Source organism: Hoplias malabaricus, chromosome 12 (assembly GCF_029633855.1).
Source record: "Hoplias malabaricus isolate fHopMal1 chromosome 12, fHopMal1.hap1, whole genome shotgun sequence".
Classification (NCBI taxonomy): Eukaryota; Metazoa; Chordata; class Actinopteri; order Characiformes; family Erythrinidae; genus Hoplias; species Hoplias malabaricus.
This window is the reverse complement of record NC_089811.1, coordinates 29140998-29160242: the sequence shown is the minus strand read 5'-3', so window position 1 is coordinate 29160242 and position 19245 is coordinate 29140998. Positions and strand designations below refer to the sequence as shown.

Below are 19245 nucleotides of genomic sequence, written 5' to 3'. Positions count from 1 at the left end.
TCAGTTTCCCCATACCTTCATCTTTTCAATTTTCTTTTCCCTCTTCACAGCCTACTTTGCATTCCCCCTTAAGTTTCTATCTCTTCTTTTTTTGCTTTCGTTTTTATTTCATCAGTTATTCTACTACCCATTTTCTCCCTTTCTCATTCTTCTTAGTCTTGCATTCTTATAATCTTACCCTCTCTGAACATTCAGGCGATTTGTTAGATGAACTTGGATTAATTTCAGCACGTTCCCTTCAGAAGTGTGGGTTGATGCATTAAAGGTTAGGCATAGTATGTGTTACATATTCTGGGTTTTCCCGCTGTCTTGCAGGATTTCCAAATATGCTCAGTGTGCAATACCTTTAGAAAGTCCCTGTTATGATCTCTGTTCTGCTGAAAAGGCTGGTTTGTTGAAGGAAGACATGGAATTAAAACTTTGTTGTTTACAGATCTGAACCACAGTATTATCAGGTAAATGATCTCACTGCTTCCACTGAAAACTACTCAGTACTCTATGTTGTCAGTTTATGATTAAGTGGCTGATGGTTTTAATGGTCTTTTGGATGCTTTAACTTGATTCTAGTAGTGTGGACTAATGGTGAGGTTAAACTGGGCCTTGTAAATGTAAAGTATTCTGCCTTTTGTTTAGATCTGTTTAGAGCTTCTTGCAGAGGAAGTGCATTTCTGGATATTTGCCTTGTAAATGAACAGAGTGCTTTCATGGTGGCCTTCCGAATGACTGCATAATGAATGTTAGGCATAATAATCCTGAAATAGATGGGATTAAGGATTTGTTCAAAGGACGTTTACATAAAAAGACACAAGCAATTTACCGTCGAGTTTGAAGTTTGTTAGGTGAGCGTACCTCCGTTTGTCTTTGATCTCAGGCCCACAGGCTGTGATCAATAAATGTTATACTTGAGAGCAGGACAGGAGAAGGAGGGGGTCAGGAATGCTGCAGCAACCCAGCAACACTCTGCCATCCACATGGCAACAGTGTAAACAGATGATCTGCAGAGGCAGGAGGTGGAGAAGTGCAGAATGAGTTTCTGTCAATCTGTCCTACCCTGTACAGCACTCACATGTACACAACAGTCTCATGGATTTTTCCACAGAAATCAAATAGTTTTTATGCTGTTGGAGCCTATTGTTGCTTTTAATATATACTATACGCAATCTCTGGGTTTGCCCTTTATTCTCATGATGTTAATGACTCATTAAATAGTCATGTTTCATTCTGAGAGAGAGACTATGCACTCTTCAGTTTTAAGACAACTGTGTTTGTACTCTTTCTAAACCTCTGCAGTGATGTTCCACTCTTCCCAAGGTCAGTTTTAGAAGTTGCATTTTCTGCTTCTCATGGTTCTCAGAAGATATTAAAGGCAATTAAAAGAGTTTCTCGCCCATTTTCCCTATAGAAAAAAAATTAGAAAACAATTTAGAAATGTGTAAAATGTCATCCTGTGATTTAGTGTCAGTTTCTGTAAAACAAAGCTTGACAGGTCAGGACTGATCTCAGCGGTGGTGATGGTTGGGAACCCCTGCTAACTACATCACAACTTTGTGCCGAATACGTATTTAACAGTATTTTAGAAATGAGGCTCTGTCTGAACTTAAAACTATAAATACATAATTTAAATTGACCAATATTGTATTTATTATTATCAATTTTATTTATTGCAGCAGGACTCTCAAATTGACCCTGAAACCCTGGATTCATCACGCTTTGATTCCTCTTTAACTCCAGTATATCATCTATTTAAGGCTTTATTGTAAAAGATAACTTTGTAATACAAATAAATTGAAAAACATTTTAAACAGTTCCATAAACTACCCAGGAAGTGTGGCTTATTTTGTGATTCATAAGTGTTTACAGACAATGGATAGATGAATGAATGCAAAAGTAAATATCATCAAGTACTAACATTTGAGACAGAATTTTATCCGTCCTGCTCAACACTAGTCATGATCTAGTCTGTCACAGCTGGGAAGCCTATCTCTGTTTCATTGCACATTGCCTTAAAAAGTTCAGCTTTAGCTTTCATCCACTGCACCAGCCTCTCATATTCAAATGTGCATAAGGAAACTTAGTTTGTTGTTTGGGTTTGCATATTTGCTCAGTATTTCATAATGACTCCGCTTTGGCTTCTTCCTGTGATCATTCTGCTAAAACAGCTGTGTGAATATCAATGTGGTGTGCAATATTTTTCCATGAATATGGCACTAGATGAATGAGTGCTTGCTTGTTTTAAACACTGCTGTACCATCTGTCAAGGTAATATTATACGTGGAATTTTTATCTTTCCACAAGGGGGCTCCATTTGGTTGCTTTGCTTTTATGTGTTTGCATGCAGGGGTAAAGGATAAGCTATAGAAAACAAGAGCAATGAAAACCTAGACAAGTCTAATTTAGCTGGACAGTCATTAGCCATATAGTCATTGTCCCAGAGGTGTTTCTGGCATTTCAAAAACTGGAAAAGCCCAAAACTAATAAATCCAGAAATCATAAAAGGAACACAAGAATTTGTTCATAATATATAACACCCGCATCCGGGTTTTTCTTGTTCATTTTATTTAAAAATAAATATTAGATGATCTACCAACAAAGAACAAAGAAGACCAAGAACATTTGGTGATTTTACAATTATTATTTATCCAAAGTAACAGGTTTAAGAACATGAAGTTTCAGGAGGCTGTGCGCAGCTATATGGAGTTTTATAAGCTATAAACGCCACAAAATGTCTCTGTGAGATATAATACGTGTGTAAATTTTGCCAGGTTCCCAGCCAACCTGCTCAGCTGAGGCTCTAGCTACGCGCCTGGTGTCACGCCAAACACAGCCCGTGAAGCATACACAAACAGAGCGTGTTCCTGTCTTATTTCCTATTATTCAGCCATGGTTCGCACTAAAGAGCCTACTGTTCTTTGGCAAAAGCTGAGAAACATTTTTCTGGTTTGTGAACCAGTTTATGTAAGTGGAAACGCACTGAATGGTTTCCAATTTAGTTCACCAACCGGAATGTGAAATATGGCTAAAATAACAACAGACGGTGTAGTAGCACCACCTTATGTTCTCTCTGTGAAATACGACTGAACAAACAGTTCCTACTCACGCATGGTCCTGCAAATAGAGACAGACAAATCTCTTACCTTCATTGTAATGTCAACATGAATGGGAGCTGGAGTGTAGATCTGATTAGTGTTAGATTGACCGACCACTAGAGTGCACTGCTGCCTACCTTGGCAAATATTAGTTTCACCACAGTGGGGCGCATTTAGTAAAACCTTCTTGACCCTTTATTGATTAAAGGTCACAAGATTTTTTGTGTTTTACTTTTGACTTGCTTACTTCAGAACTCACTTCAATTATGTCTTCTTTCTGCTGTTTTTCTGCAGAACTGCTCATAATGTACAATTTTTGTTTGGTTTACAGCTCCAAGGAACATACTTGTGGTTGTGATTGTTTATATTTCAGCATGTTCACAGGGCCCTAGGCCATGTTAAAGCAACAGTTTCTAAAATTCCACAGAACCCATGAACACTTCCTGTGAACAGTTAATGAGGAATAATTGTTTTAAGTTTCTGTTCTATGCTCTGACCACAAGAGGATGGTTTGAAATCTGAGGAAAGCTGACTCGTTATTTTGGGTTCAGTGAAATAGTGTTTCAGTTACACAGCACATTATTGGGGAATTTTCTCTCTGTGTTTAGCTATTCTCTGTGCCATGGAAGCGGCCAATGTGGTTCCTGTCTAAAGGCTGCATTGTAGCTCTGTTCACGATGCTGGTCAACTGACAGAGGAATAGCAGGAGACAGACAGACGCCTCCAAACCTCTTTCTCCACAGGCTGCTTTGCTTAACTGCCCTCAGGAATCAGAGACAAATAAGCTTTGCGTTTGAGTGGGTCTTACTACTCCTCCACCACCACCTAGTGTCATGGACCAGCTTTATCTGATGAGACAGATCATAATACACAAACAATTCATAATCATTCCATAAACATCACGCCCTGACTAGTGATTCTGTTTTATACACTCCAAACTCTTATTGGATAAGGGCTGTGGTTCTTGCGGTTCAGGTTTATAGACGTGAAAGATGTATTGCATAAGCTGCCTGATTATGTTAGTATTTTTGGGCCAGTGCCACTAAGTTTTGCCTGAAGAATCTATTATCACTGTAAACTTTCTGGCAGTTTCATGTAATAATAATAATAATAATAACAATAATAATAATAATTTTAATTCATACAATATTGCAGTTTAAATATTAAAATATTAAACAAAATGACAATTGATCTTTTAAAGTGAAATTAAAACGGTCACGCATTATGTATCAATTAATTTGTATTGCCCCAGGTTTAGGACGTAGGCCAAATGTTGGGCCACTTTAATCTCACATGCAGTTTGCCAGTGTCACTGTCATATCTCTGCCTCTCTGTCTTCTGGCCTGAAGATGCATGTTTTTATACGGGCCACTTTCAGCTCATTTCAACAGTTTTTCAGCAGTTTTGCTAGCGCCGACAGATCTGTAAATTCGCCCATATTAGTCTGAGCTCTGAGCCAAGTCATATGTACAGCAATGTGTGTGCCACAGGAACCACTAGATGGCGAGGTTGCCTGTCATTTCTTGAAACGGCGATATCTTCACAAGGTTTCACTCATATTTAAAAGGGTCTAAAAGAGTGTATTTAATTGTGTTTGGCAGTAAAGATTAGAGTTGACAACTTTCTGAAATCGAAACGCGAGGCCCTGGGGTGTGTGTGGGTTGAGTCCTAAAAGTAGTCCTTTATTGGGCCAAGCACCATCAGGAATTACTTGCCTTTTTGAAAAGCGGCTAAGCAGAATCAGTCCGTGTATTTTCAAGTACCGTATTACTGTGAAAACATTGTATCTGTCTAAATGGTCCTCATTAAAGTTGTGCCCAGAAAAACGTGTTTGCTGTCGTTGTTTGTAGGACTTTTATATTTGTCTTACACTCTAAGAATCGTTTGTTAAAGCTATTTTTAATATTGTAACAATGAACTATTGTGATTGTTTAATGTATGCAGTGCATTTAGGAGCCGTGGAGTTCCTCTCCCTCTGGCTGTGGCGGCCTACCCTAAGAAACACAGAACAAAGGTTGTCCCACATCGGCCCAATACGGAACGGTGGGCAACCCTACAACTCTACTGCCGGTAGAGATTGAATCTATGTGATAATTAGAGATTAGAGAATCTAGTGAGAAGAACGACAACCACAAAACCACTGCTTAAAACACTGGTCTCTGCAAAGATTACTAGTGTTTCATTCTCCAATGAGATTTTTTATTATATTTTTTAATAAATACACCATATGTGGACTTCATTTTTGCTTTTATGATGGTGTGTGTAAGCTGTAGAACCTGTGTAACAAGTGGGTGTTTTTTTTTGTTTTTTGTTTTTTTAAATACAAGATCACAACCAATAAGAAGCAAGTGTCATAGCAGCAGACAAAGCAGGAAAGTATGAGATGACAGGAAATCCACACGGTTTCTCATTTCCTCTTTGTGCACATGAACTGAGAAAGTATTGATTAAGCAGTTCTTTCACTCACGCATAAGTCTGAGAATCTACGTGTGATCTTGAAGTCTTAAAAATCTTATGTAGTGGAGGCCTGCTGACCTTGTGCAGTCCAGTCATGTTCAGGTTTCGTCTCCAGATGTGGCAGATGCCCAGATGTCTGCTCATGTGCCTCGCAGGACTCCTGCTCAATGGTGAGAATATACTTCAAAATTACACAGGTTTTTCCAGTGTTTCACTTTTATGAATAGCTGCTTATTATATGTTTGAATCCCCATTTGCTACCACAGCTTCATGTAAGATATTGTATTGATTTATTGTGAAAATAAGTCCATATACCCTGCAGAGAATGAGTATTGATATAAAACATTTTTTTGCAAATTAAAAGCTTTCTGCATATAACATGATAACAAGGACACTCACTGATGTGAACTGCAGTAGCACTCTATTTGGAAATCTGTTTGGTGCTATGCATAAGAAATTGAAGAGGTTTTCATATGAACCATACATACATGTTTCTCATTACCATGCTAAAACTTCAGTTCATTCAGATAGTTGATATGTTAAAACAATCCTTTGTTGTATATTAATTTTTAATATCTTTACTAATGAACCCCTTGACTATAGGGGACACAGAGGTAGGAATATATTTTCAAAATGCCGTTTTGTTGTTAGGCTAAAACAGAAAGTCACTTTTCACCATATTGTAAAAATGCAGTGAAGGTTTTACCACATTTTCTTTTTTGGACTGATGTATTGCTCAAACACATATCACATTTTTAAATGTGAAGCACCTCATGGAACTGGCTTGTAACTTGCTTACAGTCACATATCTATAAACCTCTTCTTTTCTTTACAGATATTTGCAGAAGTCAACACTTGGTAAAGATCCAGGAAGGTCCATTACACCGTGTAAAAGGATATCCCACATCCATCTCCTGCATTGTTAGTGGCTACAGTGGTCATGCTGACCAGGGTTTTGCATTTTCAGTTTATAAACAAGATCATCCAGACAGGGAAATCAAGATTATTAGCACGTTTGACAAAAATTATGCCTACGCAGTTTACAGTCAGAGAGTGAGAAATAAAAACTTAGTAATTGAGAGGCTGTCAAAGACCTCAGTTCTCTTCCATTTCACATCACTTCTAGCAGAAGATGCTGGAATATATGAATGTTACACTCCAAACCAATTCACCAAATATGAGGGAACCTACAATGCCAAAACATCACTGAATGGTAACGTTTGTCTTCAATCATTATGACTTAATATGGATTGCACTTTTCTAGGGCTTTGTTTTCATTTGGCTTTAACACCTAGCCGTCTATATTTACCCTGGGCATTTTTCAAATTCAACTGCTGCATCCAGCAGTTGAATTGTTCTCCTGCTTAATGTTCTTATTAAATCTTCTGCTTTTTAATGTAAACATACACAGATCCAACAGCACTTCAGGTTTATGTTGGCTACATCTCAGCACAATCTGATCACACACAAACTTAAACGTGTTAAACTTGTAAAATCCAGATTCAGTATAAACAGAGCCTAGATGTTCTCTTTGAATATATACATTTATCAGGGGAGAGTGCACTTATCTGTCTATGGCATGAGTGCACATGGTGTAATACCAGATGACTGGCAAAGTCAAATATAATTTGTTGTTTGTATAATAGGGAAAAGAAAGAAATATCAAAAATGCCTCTCTTGTCTGTAACAGTCATTGAGGACACACTGAAGGCGTCCTACTCTGGCCCTCTATCTCATACTATCTCAGAGGGCGAGTCTCTTCAGCTTGAATGCGAAGTTTTCAGCCAGACCATGCAGCATACTCATTTGTCTGTGACATGGTATCTCCGTGGTAGTTCTGAGACAATTCCCATCATCACCCTGGACCGGACTCTGACTGTCAAGCCTGGAGCAGCGTTTGAACCTCAGTACCGCTCAGGACTCATCAGTATGGAGAAAGTTGAAGACACCACCTACAGACTGAAGATGAGTCAAGTGCAGCAGTCAGCCAGTGGAGACATATATTGCCAGGCTGAAGAATGGATCCAGGACCCAGACCGTTCTTGGATAAAAATTGCCCACAAGAACACCACAGGCTCCCATGTAGTGATCAAAGCTCTAGGTAAGAATAAAAGTGTTGTTTAATCAAGATAACCAACTACTCTTCAGTTAAGTAGTACTTCTGCAGTACTTATATACTTGGAATACTTCAGGAACACAGAAGTCTTCATTGGTTTTATTTCATCCAAATCCAGCACCATGTTTATGAAAAACAATAATTATAAAATAAGAAATGTTCACATAAAATGTATTTATACTTTAAACAATGGCAACAAACAGATATCTTTAATAATGTACTCAGTACAACTCAGTAAAACTGAACTCTATTAGTGGCAGGACATAGATCTGACTAGTGATATAAAAAATGAGATTTATTATCATTATACAGAATGTACAATGAGATTGGGGTTGATTTTTGTGGCAAGGAGGGGCTCTTGTTATTAATCGCTGTAACACAGTAGCCTAGCTTCATATTGTGTTTTGCTGACTGCCCTTGTATACGCTGTATATGCAAAATATTTTAAATAATACAAATTTATACACAGCAGTGCTAAACAGGCAACGTAAACAGCAGAAATAGAAACCCATTATGGTATTCTCACCATGATTCCACTTAAAGACAGAACTTCTTTTGTGGAACTGATGCAAAAATGTGTTAGAAATCCAGAGTCCCTCATCTTTCAGGGGAAGTGACCAGTGTCCTTTAATACAGAGACAGTTATAATGGGCACAGATTCTAGCAGTTGTGAAATGATTTAAAAGTTTTGACTGTCCACCTTATTTCTCAGACATATGTTAAACCAAATCTTGTTGTAGGTCCCAGATAAATAAATAAATAAATAAAATTCTGTGTTTCAGATATAGTCGATGTGGGCTCATTCAGTGTTGACATTGATGTTGTCAGTGGGACTCTCCAGGAAGGTGAGAAGGCAGTGATCCGCTGCAATGTACTGGCCCAGAATCTTCCAGGACATTTCTTTTCCATCACCTGGCTAAAAAACAACATGGAAGTGGTCCACATTGGGCCCTCTGGTGTACAGTCTGTAGCCAGTGGCTACGAGCAAAGAGAGAATGAATGGGAGCTGAGAGCGGTTAAGGTCAGTGATAAAGCCTATGTCCTCACCATTCAACATGTCAGGGCTGAAGACCAAGGTCAGTACCAGTGCAAAGCTACACAAGAGATTAGGACAGAGACCGGGGACTTCACCAGAGGAAAAAGCCAGACATCAAGTGAAAAGGTTTTGCGCATCGAAGCCAAAGGTAACATTGTTATTATTTATTTAAATGTAATGTAAAACATCAATTAACAATCATCAATATATACATATTAACATTCAGAAATATACATAAGATCGTTGTCCTATGAAAAAACTCCAGTTATATTGTGCAAATGGCAACTGCCCTTTGTGCTGTAAACTAAGGATAAACATTACAGTAAAGTTTCATCAATTTTACATGGAATTAAACAATTAATAATCAATTTTAGATATGTGTTTAGTTTTGGTTCAGTCTTGAGGCATTATGTGAAGAAATAAATGGAGAAAAGGTAATTTGAATAAAATAGACTGTCCTAACTTACTAATTAATGTTGAAAACCTTATTGATTGTGTGGGTCCTGCACATATTTTTATAAACACTATTTGTCTAATGCAGATATAGGTTGTTTTCTGACGATGAGTCCTGAAAGCTTGGTTTGCTAGCTGCACTCTGACATAAACAGAAGTATGCTTGAAGCAAACTGTACTTTAAACAGTGTCAGAACTAATATTCCCTATATGTTTATTTCCAGCTAGTGGTCTGGCTGTGGTGATGTCAAAGGAGCAAGTTGACGTGACTGAAGGAGAAACACTGAAGCTCACCTGTGGAGTGTCTGGAGCCAGTGGACCACTATCTGTCTCCTGGCAACACAAGAAAACCTCAGGCAGCTCTTATAAGGATGTCATCAACCTGAGTTCTGAGGGGGTAATGATGGGGGGGACGGGACCTCAGTATCAGGACAGAATTGTTAGAACATTTCACTCCACAGCTAATTTCACCCTGGAGATCAGTGACACTATCCTGTCTGACAGCGGTGAATACAAGTGTGCCGTGTCTGAGTGGAATATAGACAGCAGTGGCAGCAAGAAGGAAGTGAACAGCCAGTCTCAGCAAACTCCTGTTTCTGTTAAGTCCATTGGTAAGACATTTTGTGGATGTATTTATTTTACAATAGAAGAAAAATTAGTGTACACAAACTGTAATTTTGCTTTTATGTTTTAAAAGTGGCCTGAAAATATCAGACATTATTTATGAAACCTATTTAGTCCAATGCAAGTTGCACATTTCAGAAAATAAATGATAATAGAGAGTCACAGTAATAAATATTGTTTGCTATATTTTGGAGGTAAAATGACTTATTGCTCTTTTAAGTTGGTTCAGTCAACTATAGCCGTGGTGCACAAACCACTGTAGAAACATAAATAAATGTGTTATTTTATTCAGGCGCCAACACATCAATATGAAATTTTCATTTTATTATCACTGCAGATTTATCATGGTCCCTTAGTAGAATGTAAATTGATTCTGAATCTTTTAAGTCACAGGTTGAGTGGTGCCTTGGGTAAAATGTGTCTCAGTTTTTGTTAACAACATACCCTTAACACATGGATATCGTCATTTCCATGTTAAAAAATAGAGAGGAATGAAAATGCTTGGTATTTGATTTAAGGAGACAACAAATTGTTGGTGTATTTATTTATAGGTCAGCTTTTACAAGCGCTCTGGGCGTACACGAAATGGACATACCATGCCACTCTGCCATTTGGTCTCTTTAATTGCTCACTGCTCCCTTTACTCCTCTGTCAATTGGCCATCGCTACAAACCTGTCGCAGTAGCCACTGTTACACACTCATTTACAAAACACTTTTTGGTCCATTCCCTCCTTATTTGTGCCACTTGTTGCAATTTTCATCTTCAGCATATAACACTTGTGCTGCCTCTTCACGTTATAAGTTCCTAAAACAAATGCAGTCTTTGGTCTGTCTTCATTTAAGTCAGCTACAGCCAAAGACTGGAAAACAAAAGTTTTAAAGGATAAATGCAACCCTTGTGAGACTAATGTACACTGATACCATCTTAGTTTTGTTGTTGTCTTTGTGTTTTGTTTATGTATTTGTTTTTTCATTTTGTAATGTTCTTATGTTTCTGTGTATTTTCAACAGCCTTTGCCTTTTGCCAGGCTTAATGTAAATAAAATGCTGTGATTAATGACTTGCTTGGCTACATAAAGGTTAAAAAAACTTTCAACATATTATGAGATGGCATGTTTTTTGAAAAGTTCTTTAGAGAACTAAGAGTTCTTCTGAGTCATGGTTCAAAATACCCTTCATGGTACCATCATTTTTAAAAGTGTGTGCATCATTGATTGCTTTCATTTTTAATAGTTTTTTTTTTGTCTTTTTCAGATTCTCTACTTAAACTTGTTTTGAATAGCCGCACTACAAGTGTGACAGAAGATTCTGTAATAAAAATGTTATGCAGTGTAAGAGGGCCTATAGTCCCCCTAGAGGTGCACTGGAAATTTCAACCTAACAGTACAGCTACTCAAAAAGATGTTATATGTATGCTCCGCAATGGGGCCATATCCTGTGGTAGTGAGCAGAGGGATTATCAGGTGGAAGCCCAAGTGCGAGAATCAAACACAGTGTTCTTTCTTACGGTGCTAAGGGCAAGCAAAAAACACCAAGGTCTTTACCAGTGCCAGGTCACTGCTTATCAAGGCATGATTCAGAAATCCCAGAAAAACTCCAATCTATTGGCAGTCAGTGTAAGAAGTCCTGGTAAGTTTATAGTACATGCAAATCCTTCAGGTTCTTTTTTTTTTTTTTTTGTAAATATGTGAATTTTTTAAACCTTTGTAAAACTCTGTTTTCTCTGTTGGGAAATGTAAATATTTATGAATGTAGTGTTTTCATCATAAGCTAAATCTTGTTCTATCCTCTTTTCCCAAATGCAGTATTCAGATTGTCACTCTCCATAAGCCCAAAGTCCTCTGTGAATGTGCCAGTGAAGAGTAATGCAAAACTGGATTGCATAGTCAGCGGAGTTGTATCCAATTTCTCACGTTTTGCTGTAACATGGATGTCTGGTCCTCAAATTTTGGCAACAATGGACACCGAAGGAGTCGTAATTCTGGGTCCTTCAGCTAACCAGGAGATGGACCCGAGAATCAACATGCGAATGACTAAAAGGCAAACATTCCAACTGACCATTCAAGAGGTCAGATCAACTGACAGTGGCCAGTATCACTGTTCGGTAGAAGAATGGATTCAAGATCCTGATGGCATCTGGTATCTACTCAATGGAACATCTGTCACAACTGAACTTGCTGTGATTGAGAAAGGTATGTTCCACATAGCACCAATGCATTAAACATTTTGGAAACACATGTTTCATGCCAAAATGTGTTTTTTGCATTTAGAACAATTTTTTATATAACAGAATTTTGAAAAGAAAAACTGATATTAGAAAGTGACTATTTCTTTAATAAAGTTGGCAGTAAACTCAAAAAGGCATTAAAGCATTGATATTTCTTGTATTTGTAAAATTCACACTTTTATGAAAAGTGTGAAATCTAGTATATTCTTATGTGTTTTGTCTGCTGAATTGGACTATTTGCAGTGACTAACTCCTATTAGTTACAGCCTCTCTCTACTTATTAATATGCCTACAAATAATTTATCCTATACACCAGCATTTCTCAACCTTTTTCAATCACAACACTCTTTACAAGTTTGCAAACTTTGAAAATACAGAGTATTTAAAAAATGTAAACCACTGCATCCATTTTACAGCCAAAACACACACAGGTGCCAGCAGGTCTAATCAGCTGTATTTTTATAAACATTCTTTCTTGAAAATAAAATTGTTACAAAAGCAGGTCAGTTGGGTTTTTATTGAACAATATGCTAGAGAATGAAATGTGTTTTTGGCTGCATCTGTGTTTGACTCCACCCACAATGTGAACTCGCTGATATTGCACTAATATCTCTGATGGAAAATCCTGACTAAATTTTTAGATGCTGAGATATGAGGTATATTTAGACGTTTTCTCTAAACATTCTGACTTTTTTTCTCTGAATAACATGTAGTGAAATGCATACATGATTAAGTTTAGATATTGGCTCCTTAAATGATAACTGTCCTTATTGGTCATGTACTGGGGAATATTGAACTAAATGTGTGTTAGGTTTCTTATGCTCCTATGGCACATTTCTGCAATTTAAATGATCCGTTTGCACAAATAATTAATCAGCTATCCTCTAATAAAATAAGTGTAAGGTAACAGCCATTATATATTGGAGTTCCTTATTACACATAAATTCTTCAGTGGTCTGACATGATATTGTTTATGCTTTAGATAATGGTTTCAGTCTGGATAAACCTGATGAGCAGCTGGTGGTCACAGAGGGAGAGCAGGTGGATTTGAAGTGCTCACTGCTTTCTAATGAACAGGATTCTACATATCGCTACTCTCTGACCTGGTTCTTTGAGAGTCAAGATCAGAAGAAACCTACAATCCAGCTTCTGACTTACAACCACGATGGACGTCTACAGTTCCAAGATCATGACGTAAATCTCCAACACAGGCTTTACTTCTCACGGCCTACAGTCAGTGCTTTCCATCTGTCCATCCTGAATTCCAACTCATTTGACAGTGGGCGCTACCGCTGTCAGGTTGATCAGTATCAGCTTGATTGTAATGGACGCTGGGAATGGAAGGCAGGCAGCAAATCAGATTTTACCAGTGTCAGTGTTCGTTTTATAGGTAGGTTCACTCCTAATACTTGATTCAAAGGACAATGACATATTTAAATAATTGTAAATGTAAATGAAGGATTGACATTTCATTGTTTTTGTTTTCTTGTGCCTCCTCACAGAGAGTAAACTACAAGTGCAGAAAGTGAACCGAAGTCTCAGCATTACCGATCGCCATGCTGGCTTCACAGTTGACTGTGAAATAACCTCTTGCTCCAGTAATGAGTCTGTGTTTGAAGTGATCTGGTTCAAGAGTCAGGGAGCGGGACCCATGACCATATTAACTGTGAAAAATGATGGAATTCTACACAAGCCCATCAGTGAAAGAGGTCTGCTTTACCATCATCCTCGTCCCATGTTCTACAGTCTCACTGTGCCAGATGTTGATATGTTTGACAACGGCCAGTACCAGTGTCAGGTTGTGGAATGGCTGCAGACCGCTCCTAACAATTGGAGGAAGGTCGCTGAAGACAAATCTGGAGAATTGTATGTCCATGTCGTATCAGAAGAAAAGCCGAGTACAAGGCCTTTTGCTGTAGAGAATCCTAATAAATATCTGGACCTCACAGAGGGAGAAAGTTTTGAACTTACCTGCTCCATTCTTGTTGACAATTTAGAACCTACCTTCCATTACACTCTTACCTGGCTGAGAATTGCAGCCTCTAACCCCAAGACCCAGTTACTGAGATATTCTCATGACGGGCGTCTACAGTACCAATCAGAGGACAAACAACTTGCCAGTAGATTACTGTTCTCCAGGCCTACTGTCACAACCTTTCATCTCACTGTCTTCAACTCACTTCCAGCTGACAGTGGAAGCTACGAATGCATGGTAGAACAGTACCAGATAAGTGAGAGCACTTGGGAAAGGAAAGGAATGGAAAGGACAGCTCCCACCATTGTCACTGTACAAACAATTGGTAACGTATGCTGTTCCATCTTTTGCTTCTTCTCATGAAATGTGGAATGTGCAATTATTTGTCATTGTACAACATATTTAACCCATCTGTGGCAGTGAACACACACACACACTAGAGTGAACTAGACAGTGTGAACACCCAGCACCCAGGCATTCATCTGTGGATTCTGGGACTCGGCCGTGGATTGAGGGTGGAGGACAGTGCTGTTCCTTCACTCCCACCTCCCCAATTTTCCCACTAGTCGTGGGAATTGAACCAACAACCGTTCAGTCCTATGCCACATTACCTTACTTTATATCTGCTCATTTTAAAGACCAAAGCTTAAACTTGCAATGTGCATTATTAGACTGTTTTAAAGGTTCCATATAATGGACAGAAATTGATATAATATAATGGATTACAAAAATAATTATATAAAAAAGGCTTTATTCATTATACATTCTGCACAGTCCTTGAATGAAAACCAATCCACAAAATCAGGCTATTTTGCATTGTTTTAATTGTTTGACAATTTTTTGCCACATTACATATATCCTGGCCTCACACAGAAGTTAGGGATTGTTTGAAATGTGACAGAATTTTAAACTCTGCACAATGCAGGACAATCAATTAGAACCAACATCTTTTACATCAGTAACAGCAACAAAAAATAACTTGGCATTCTAAAGAGTAAAGAGAAGTTGGACAGTCCGTAGTCAGAAACACCCAATATATCATAATTACACTTTAGGGGGAAATTAAATACATTTTTCTTCTGCTTCCAAACAGAGAGTAAGCTACAAGTACAGAAAATGAGCCGAAGTCTCAACGTTACTGATCGTCATGCTGGCTTCAAGGTTGAGTGTGAAATCACCTCCCACTCCAGTACTAAATCTGTGTTTGAAGTGACTTGGTCAAAGGGTCAGGGAGAAGAACAACCCACCACCATCTTTACTGTCAAACGGGATGGGACTCTATACTATCCCACTGATAACAGTAGTCTGTTTTACAGCCATCCAACTCCCACCCACTATAGTCTCACTGTGCTAGATGTTGATACCTCTCACAATGGTCAGTACCAGTGTCAGGTTGTGGAATGGCTGCTGACCGCTCCTAACACTTGGAGGAAGGTTGCCGAAGACATATCAGGACAGCTTTCTGTACATGTCCATGTCTATGCTCCTTTTGAAGGTAATGTAGCATCCACACACATTAAAACATTACTCTTATGATTCATGGCTTCCACTAGATGATCCAATAAAAATGTCACTCTTTTTCATTTTGCATTTTAGTTGCTACCAGTTGTCATTCTGGAACAATCCTGGGCACCATCATTCCTGTGCTTTTATTTCTGCTTTTGGTCATTGTTCTGCTCATGATACTACACTGGAAGACAAAGGCTTCATCAAAAAAACAGAATGGCGTTCTGTGGGCAGAGAATAATCCACTCAAACACTTTCCAGAACCAGGTGAAGAGGACAAAGCCTAGGCTTGTCTTCACAATGTGCCAACAGTTACCATCTACAATAACAAGGTGGACGAGTCTACTTATGTTTCAGTATGGAAGCCATGCAAACAAGTATGTGCCCTAACCTGATTACAGTGCATTACCAGATTTGTTACTGAAAAAATAGAAAGAACAGTGAAGGTGGGACTTAAAGGTGGAGCAAGAGCATGTTGGAACAATTGTTTGTAGGGAGTCCACCCTGCCCTACCTCACCATACAAAAAGCAGGCCCAGTTATTTATGATATTTAACACAGTTTGTATATCTCTAGAGGGTTATTGATCTGTGTCATTTGCAATGAAATAGTGTTAATCTTAAGTCTAAAATCTTTCAGAAATTAGATATTTATGGAGCTAAATATATGACGTGTATTTAAATCAGAATTTTGAATATTTCAGTGATATTTATATGAATAATTTATATTTGAATTATATATTTGGATGGCATTTGATAAACTTGATATTTTGAAAAATTCACAATAAAAAGATTCAGATTATTAAAAATTTGATTTTAAATATTAAGACAAATAAATTCAAGTCTTTAAAATTCAGATAGCAAAAATACAAATCTCTGCCAGACATCATCTAGCAGGCTTCTCAGGAAAAGTAAACTTCCACAGAGAGATGGATGTGTTTAACTGGACAAATCTGACTGAAATTCCTATTCCTTCTGACCAATTTATGTTGTTGTGGCTTTATTTCTTTGGAGATCTTTTGTGTAAAGTTAAACAGTAGAGCTGCGGTGAACTCATCAGAAAGGCCATAATAGTCTGTGTCCTAGGTCTTGGTGTGGGTTATGGACAGAGGAGCTGTGATATGTGGGTCATAATAAAGAGATTATGATAAATCTCAACAACTTTCGACACATTTCTGTCTGAGCATCTAATACAACACAGTAATATTGAGCAGAGCTTGGCTAAACACAGCGTGAATGGTGCTAGAGCCAGTGCTGGACACATTAAGGGATGAGGCGAAATGTGTCCCAGTTCTACTCTGAAACCCCTAGACCACTTGAATGCTTGCACCCCTTTTGCACACAGTTTCATTAAAGTTACTTCAAGGAAGGCCTTAGGCTCAGGATTGCTCTGTGATTGCTGGTTGTGAGAAGAGGGCGCTGTGATTGGTTAATGTTTCATTTGATCTTTGTGGATGTTTACTTCTCCTGAGAAGCCCTGGTTGACATCTTGCTGAGATTAGCATTTTTGCAATCTGCATATGTAAGACTTGAAATTATGGGTTTAAGTTTTTTAAATATGAATTGTTTTATTTAAAATCTGATATTTTCAAATAAAACATTTCACCACCTCCAACTGTCAAGTTTATTAAATGCCATACAAATTTAATTAAAAAAATTAGATACATATATTTAAAATATTCAATATTCAGATTCAGGGTGGCACGGTGGTGCAGCAGGTGGTGTCGTAGTCACACAACTCCAGGGACCTGGAGGTTGTGGGTTCAAGCCCTGCTCTGGGTGAGGAATTTTGTGTGTTCACCCCGTGTCTGCATGGGTTTTCTCTGATTTCCTCCAACAGGCAAAAAACACACATTGGTAGATGTATTTACACTTTAAAACTCCCGTGTTAAAACTTTGCCCTCCATAGCAAAATTTAGATTATCCCAAAAATTCATGCATTTTTTTCAAACCATCTTGGTTACTGTAACTCTCACCTCTCTGGTATAAATTCCTCTTCCCTCTATAAGCTCCAGGCGATACAAAATTCTCCAGGCAGAGCTTCTTACCTACACCCGCTCCCATCAACACATTACATCTGTCCTTTATCATCTTCACTGGCTCACTGTTACTACTACTACTGCATCCAGTTTAAAGTCCTGTTGCTCACATACAAAGCTTTAAATAAACTCGCCAATTCCTATCTGTCAGGTCGTTTTCAGCATTATAGACCCTCCTGCACCCTTAGATATTTCATCACTGCCTGACTATCCATTCCCTCTTCTAATCTTCACAGCCTTGGAGACCAGGCTTTCTCCAGAGACTCTCCCTGTCTCTGAAACTCTCTTCCCCCATAGATCCAGCGGTCAAACTCTGTTTTCTGTCAGGTCCTAGCTTAAAATTCGCCTCTTTTCCCTTGCATTCAACCTCCCAGTATCATAAATGCTTGTTTTCTTGTTTTTTATCAGTCTCTGTTATACTGTCTATATTAACTGTTACTTGAAAAGTGCTTTAAAAATGTAACTTATTATTATTATTATCAGTGTTATAAGACATACATGGCACTTTTTATTATTGATATTTGTTGTTTTTGTGTGTGTCTTATTGTATTTTATTTTGATATGGACCACATTGTCTAAAGTCACCATAATGTAAATTTTCTAACATAAAACAATTTATTTATTTAGATGTGGTCATAAATCAGAAGTGTAGTTATTTTCATGTTTCTATTTTTTTTTAATGAGTGTGCCTCTCAGCAAAAATGATAACATGTCAAAATCTGTAGCGTTTCTGTGGAAAAAGGAAGTCGGATGTCTGTCGTCTGTGTCTATCATCTTGTGGTTTGGTGCTTTCAGAAGTATGCCAGCTTGTGGTCAATAAGAAAAGCTAATGCTTATTGTATGTATGATGTTGAATGCACACCACAACCTTAACATTAAACAATTATTCAGTAAGAAATTATGATTTTGTGTGGATTGATTGGGTGCGAGTCTCTTTAAACCTTTGTTACTGGACCCAGGTGCTTGAGGCCTTGTGAGTAATTTAACTTCTGAAAACAAATTATTAAAATCAAAGAATGAAGCATAAATAAAGATGGTCATAGTGGTAGATGGTCACTAGTCATAGTGGTCAAGATGGTGGAGATGGTGTTGGAGCCACAGGCAGTGACTGGCAGATGGATATAACCCAAGTGATTTCCTGCAACTACAGATCAATAATGTCTGTAAATAGAACATTAAGGGTTATGAACTGGATGGTGTGTGTAACTCAGGTGTGGGAGGCCTGAGAGAACACAGTTAGGCAGCTTCACATAACATTCTGTCAGCCACAAAAAAGTTAGTGGTTAACACTTGTTAACTGCATATATGTCACAGCTCTGATGGCATTATTCCACACTTTAGGTAGACCCTCCATCCTCTCTGAAATCTCTCATTATTGCCTTTGTAAAATTCTCATAGGGACATCTGTTATTGCTTTTCTTACCTCACATAGCATTTCCTATTTTGCAATCTTGTTCAGCATGACACATTTCTTCATTTCATTTACACTGACAGACCACAAACACCAAAGCTTGAGAAACAAGCCTCTTGATGCCACTTTAACATTCATTTAGGTGTCTGCTACTATATATCCGTGTATTTGACTTACACTAAATATATATTGTCACTGTCCAATTAAAAAAACATGTGTCTCCATGTTTGTGCATTTTTAGTTTACTACATCAGCTGCTCTTCACACTGTGGTTAAATCTAATGATTAATGGACAAATAGAAATGCCCCATAATTA

The 19245-nt window shown here is 38.0% G+C and overlaps 1 protein-coding gene across 1 annotated transcript; it reads left to right on the top strand.

Moving 5' to 3' along the window:
• The first annotated feature begins 5593 nt into the window (after nucleotides 1-5593).
• LOC136710890 (immunoglobulin superfamily member 2) lies at nucleotides 5594-18379 on the top strand. The gene is made up of 11 exons (XM_066686759.1): nucleotides 5594-5713; nucleotides 6379-6756; nucleotides 7234-7644; nucleotides 8442-8843; nucleotides 9373-9759; nucleotides 11028-11402; nucleotides 11579-11965; nucleotides 12983-13390; nucleotides 13503-14300; nucleotides 15069-15470; nucleotides 15572-18379. The coding sequence occupies exons 1-11, from the start codon at nucleotides 5638-5640 to the stop codon at nucleotides 15766-15768; spliced, it is 4221 nt and encodes a 1406-aa protein (XP_066542856.1). The 5' UTR covers nucleotides 5594-5637; the 3' UTR covers nucleotides 15769-18379.
• The last annotated feature ends 866 nt before the right edge of the window (nucleotides 18380-19245 follow it).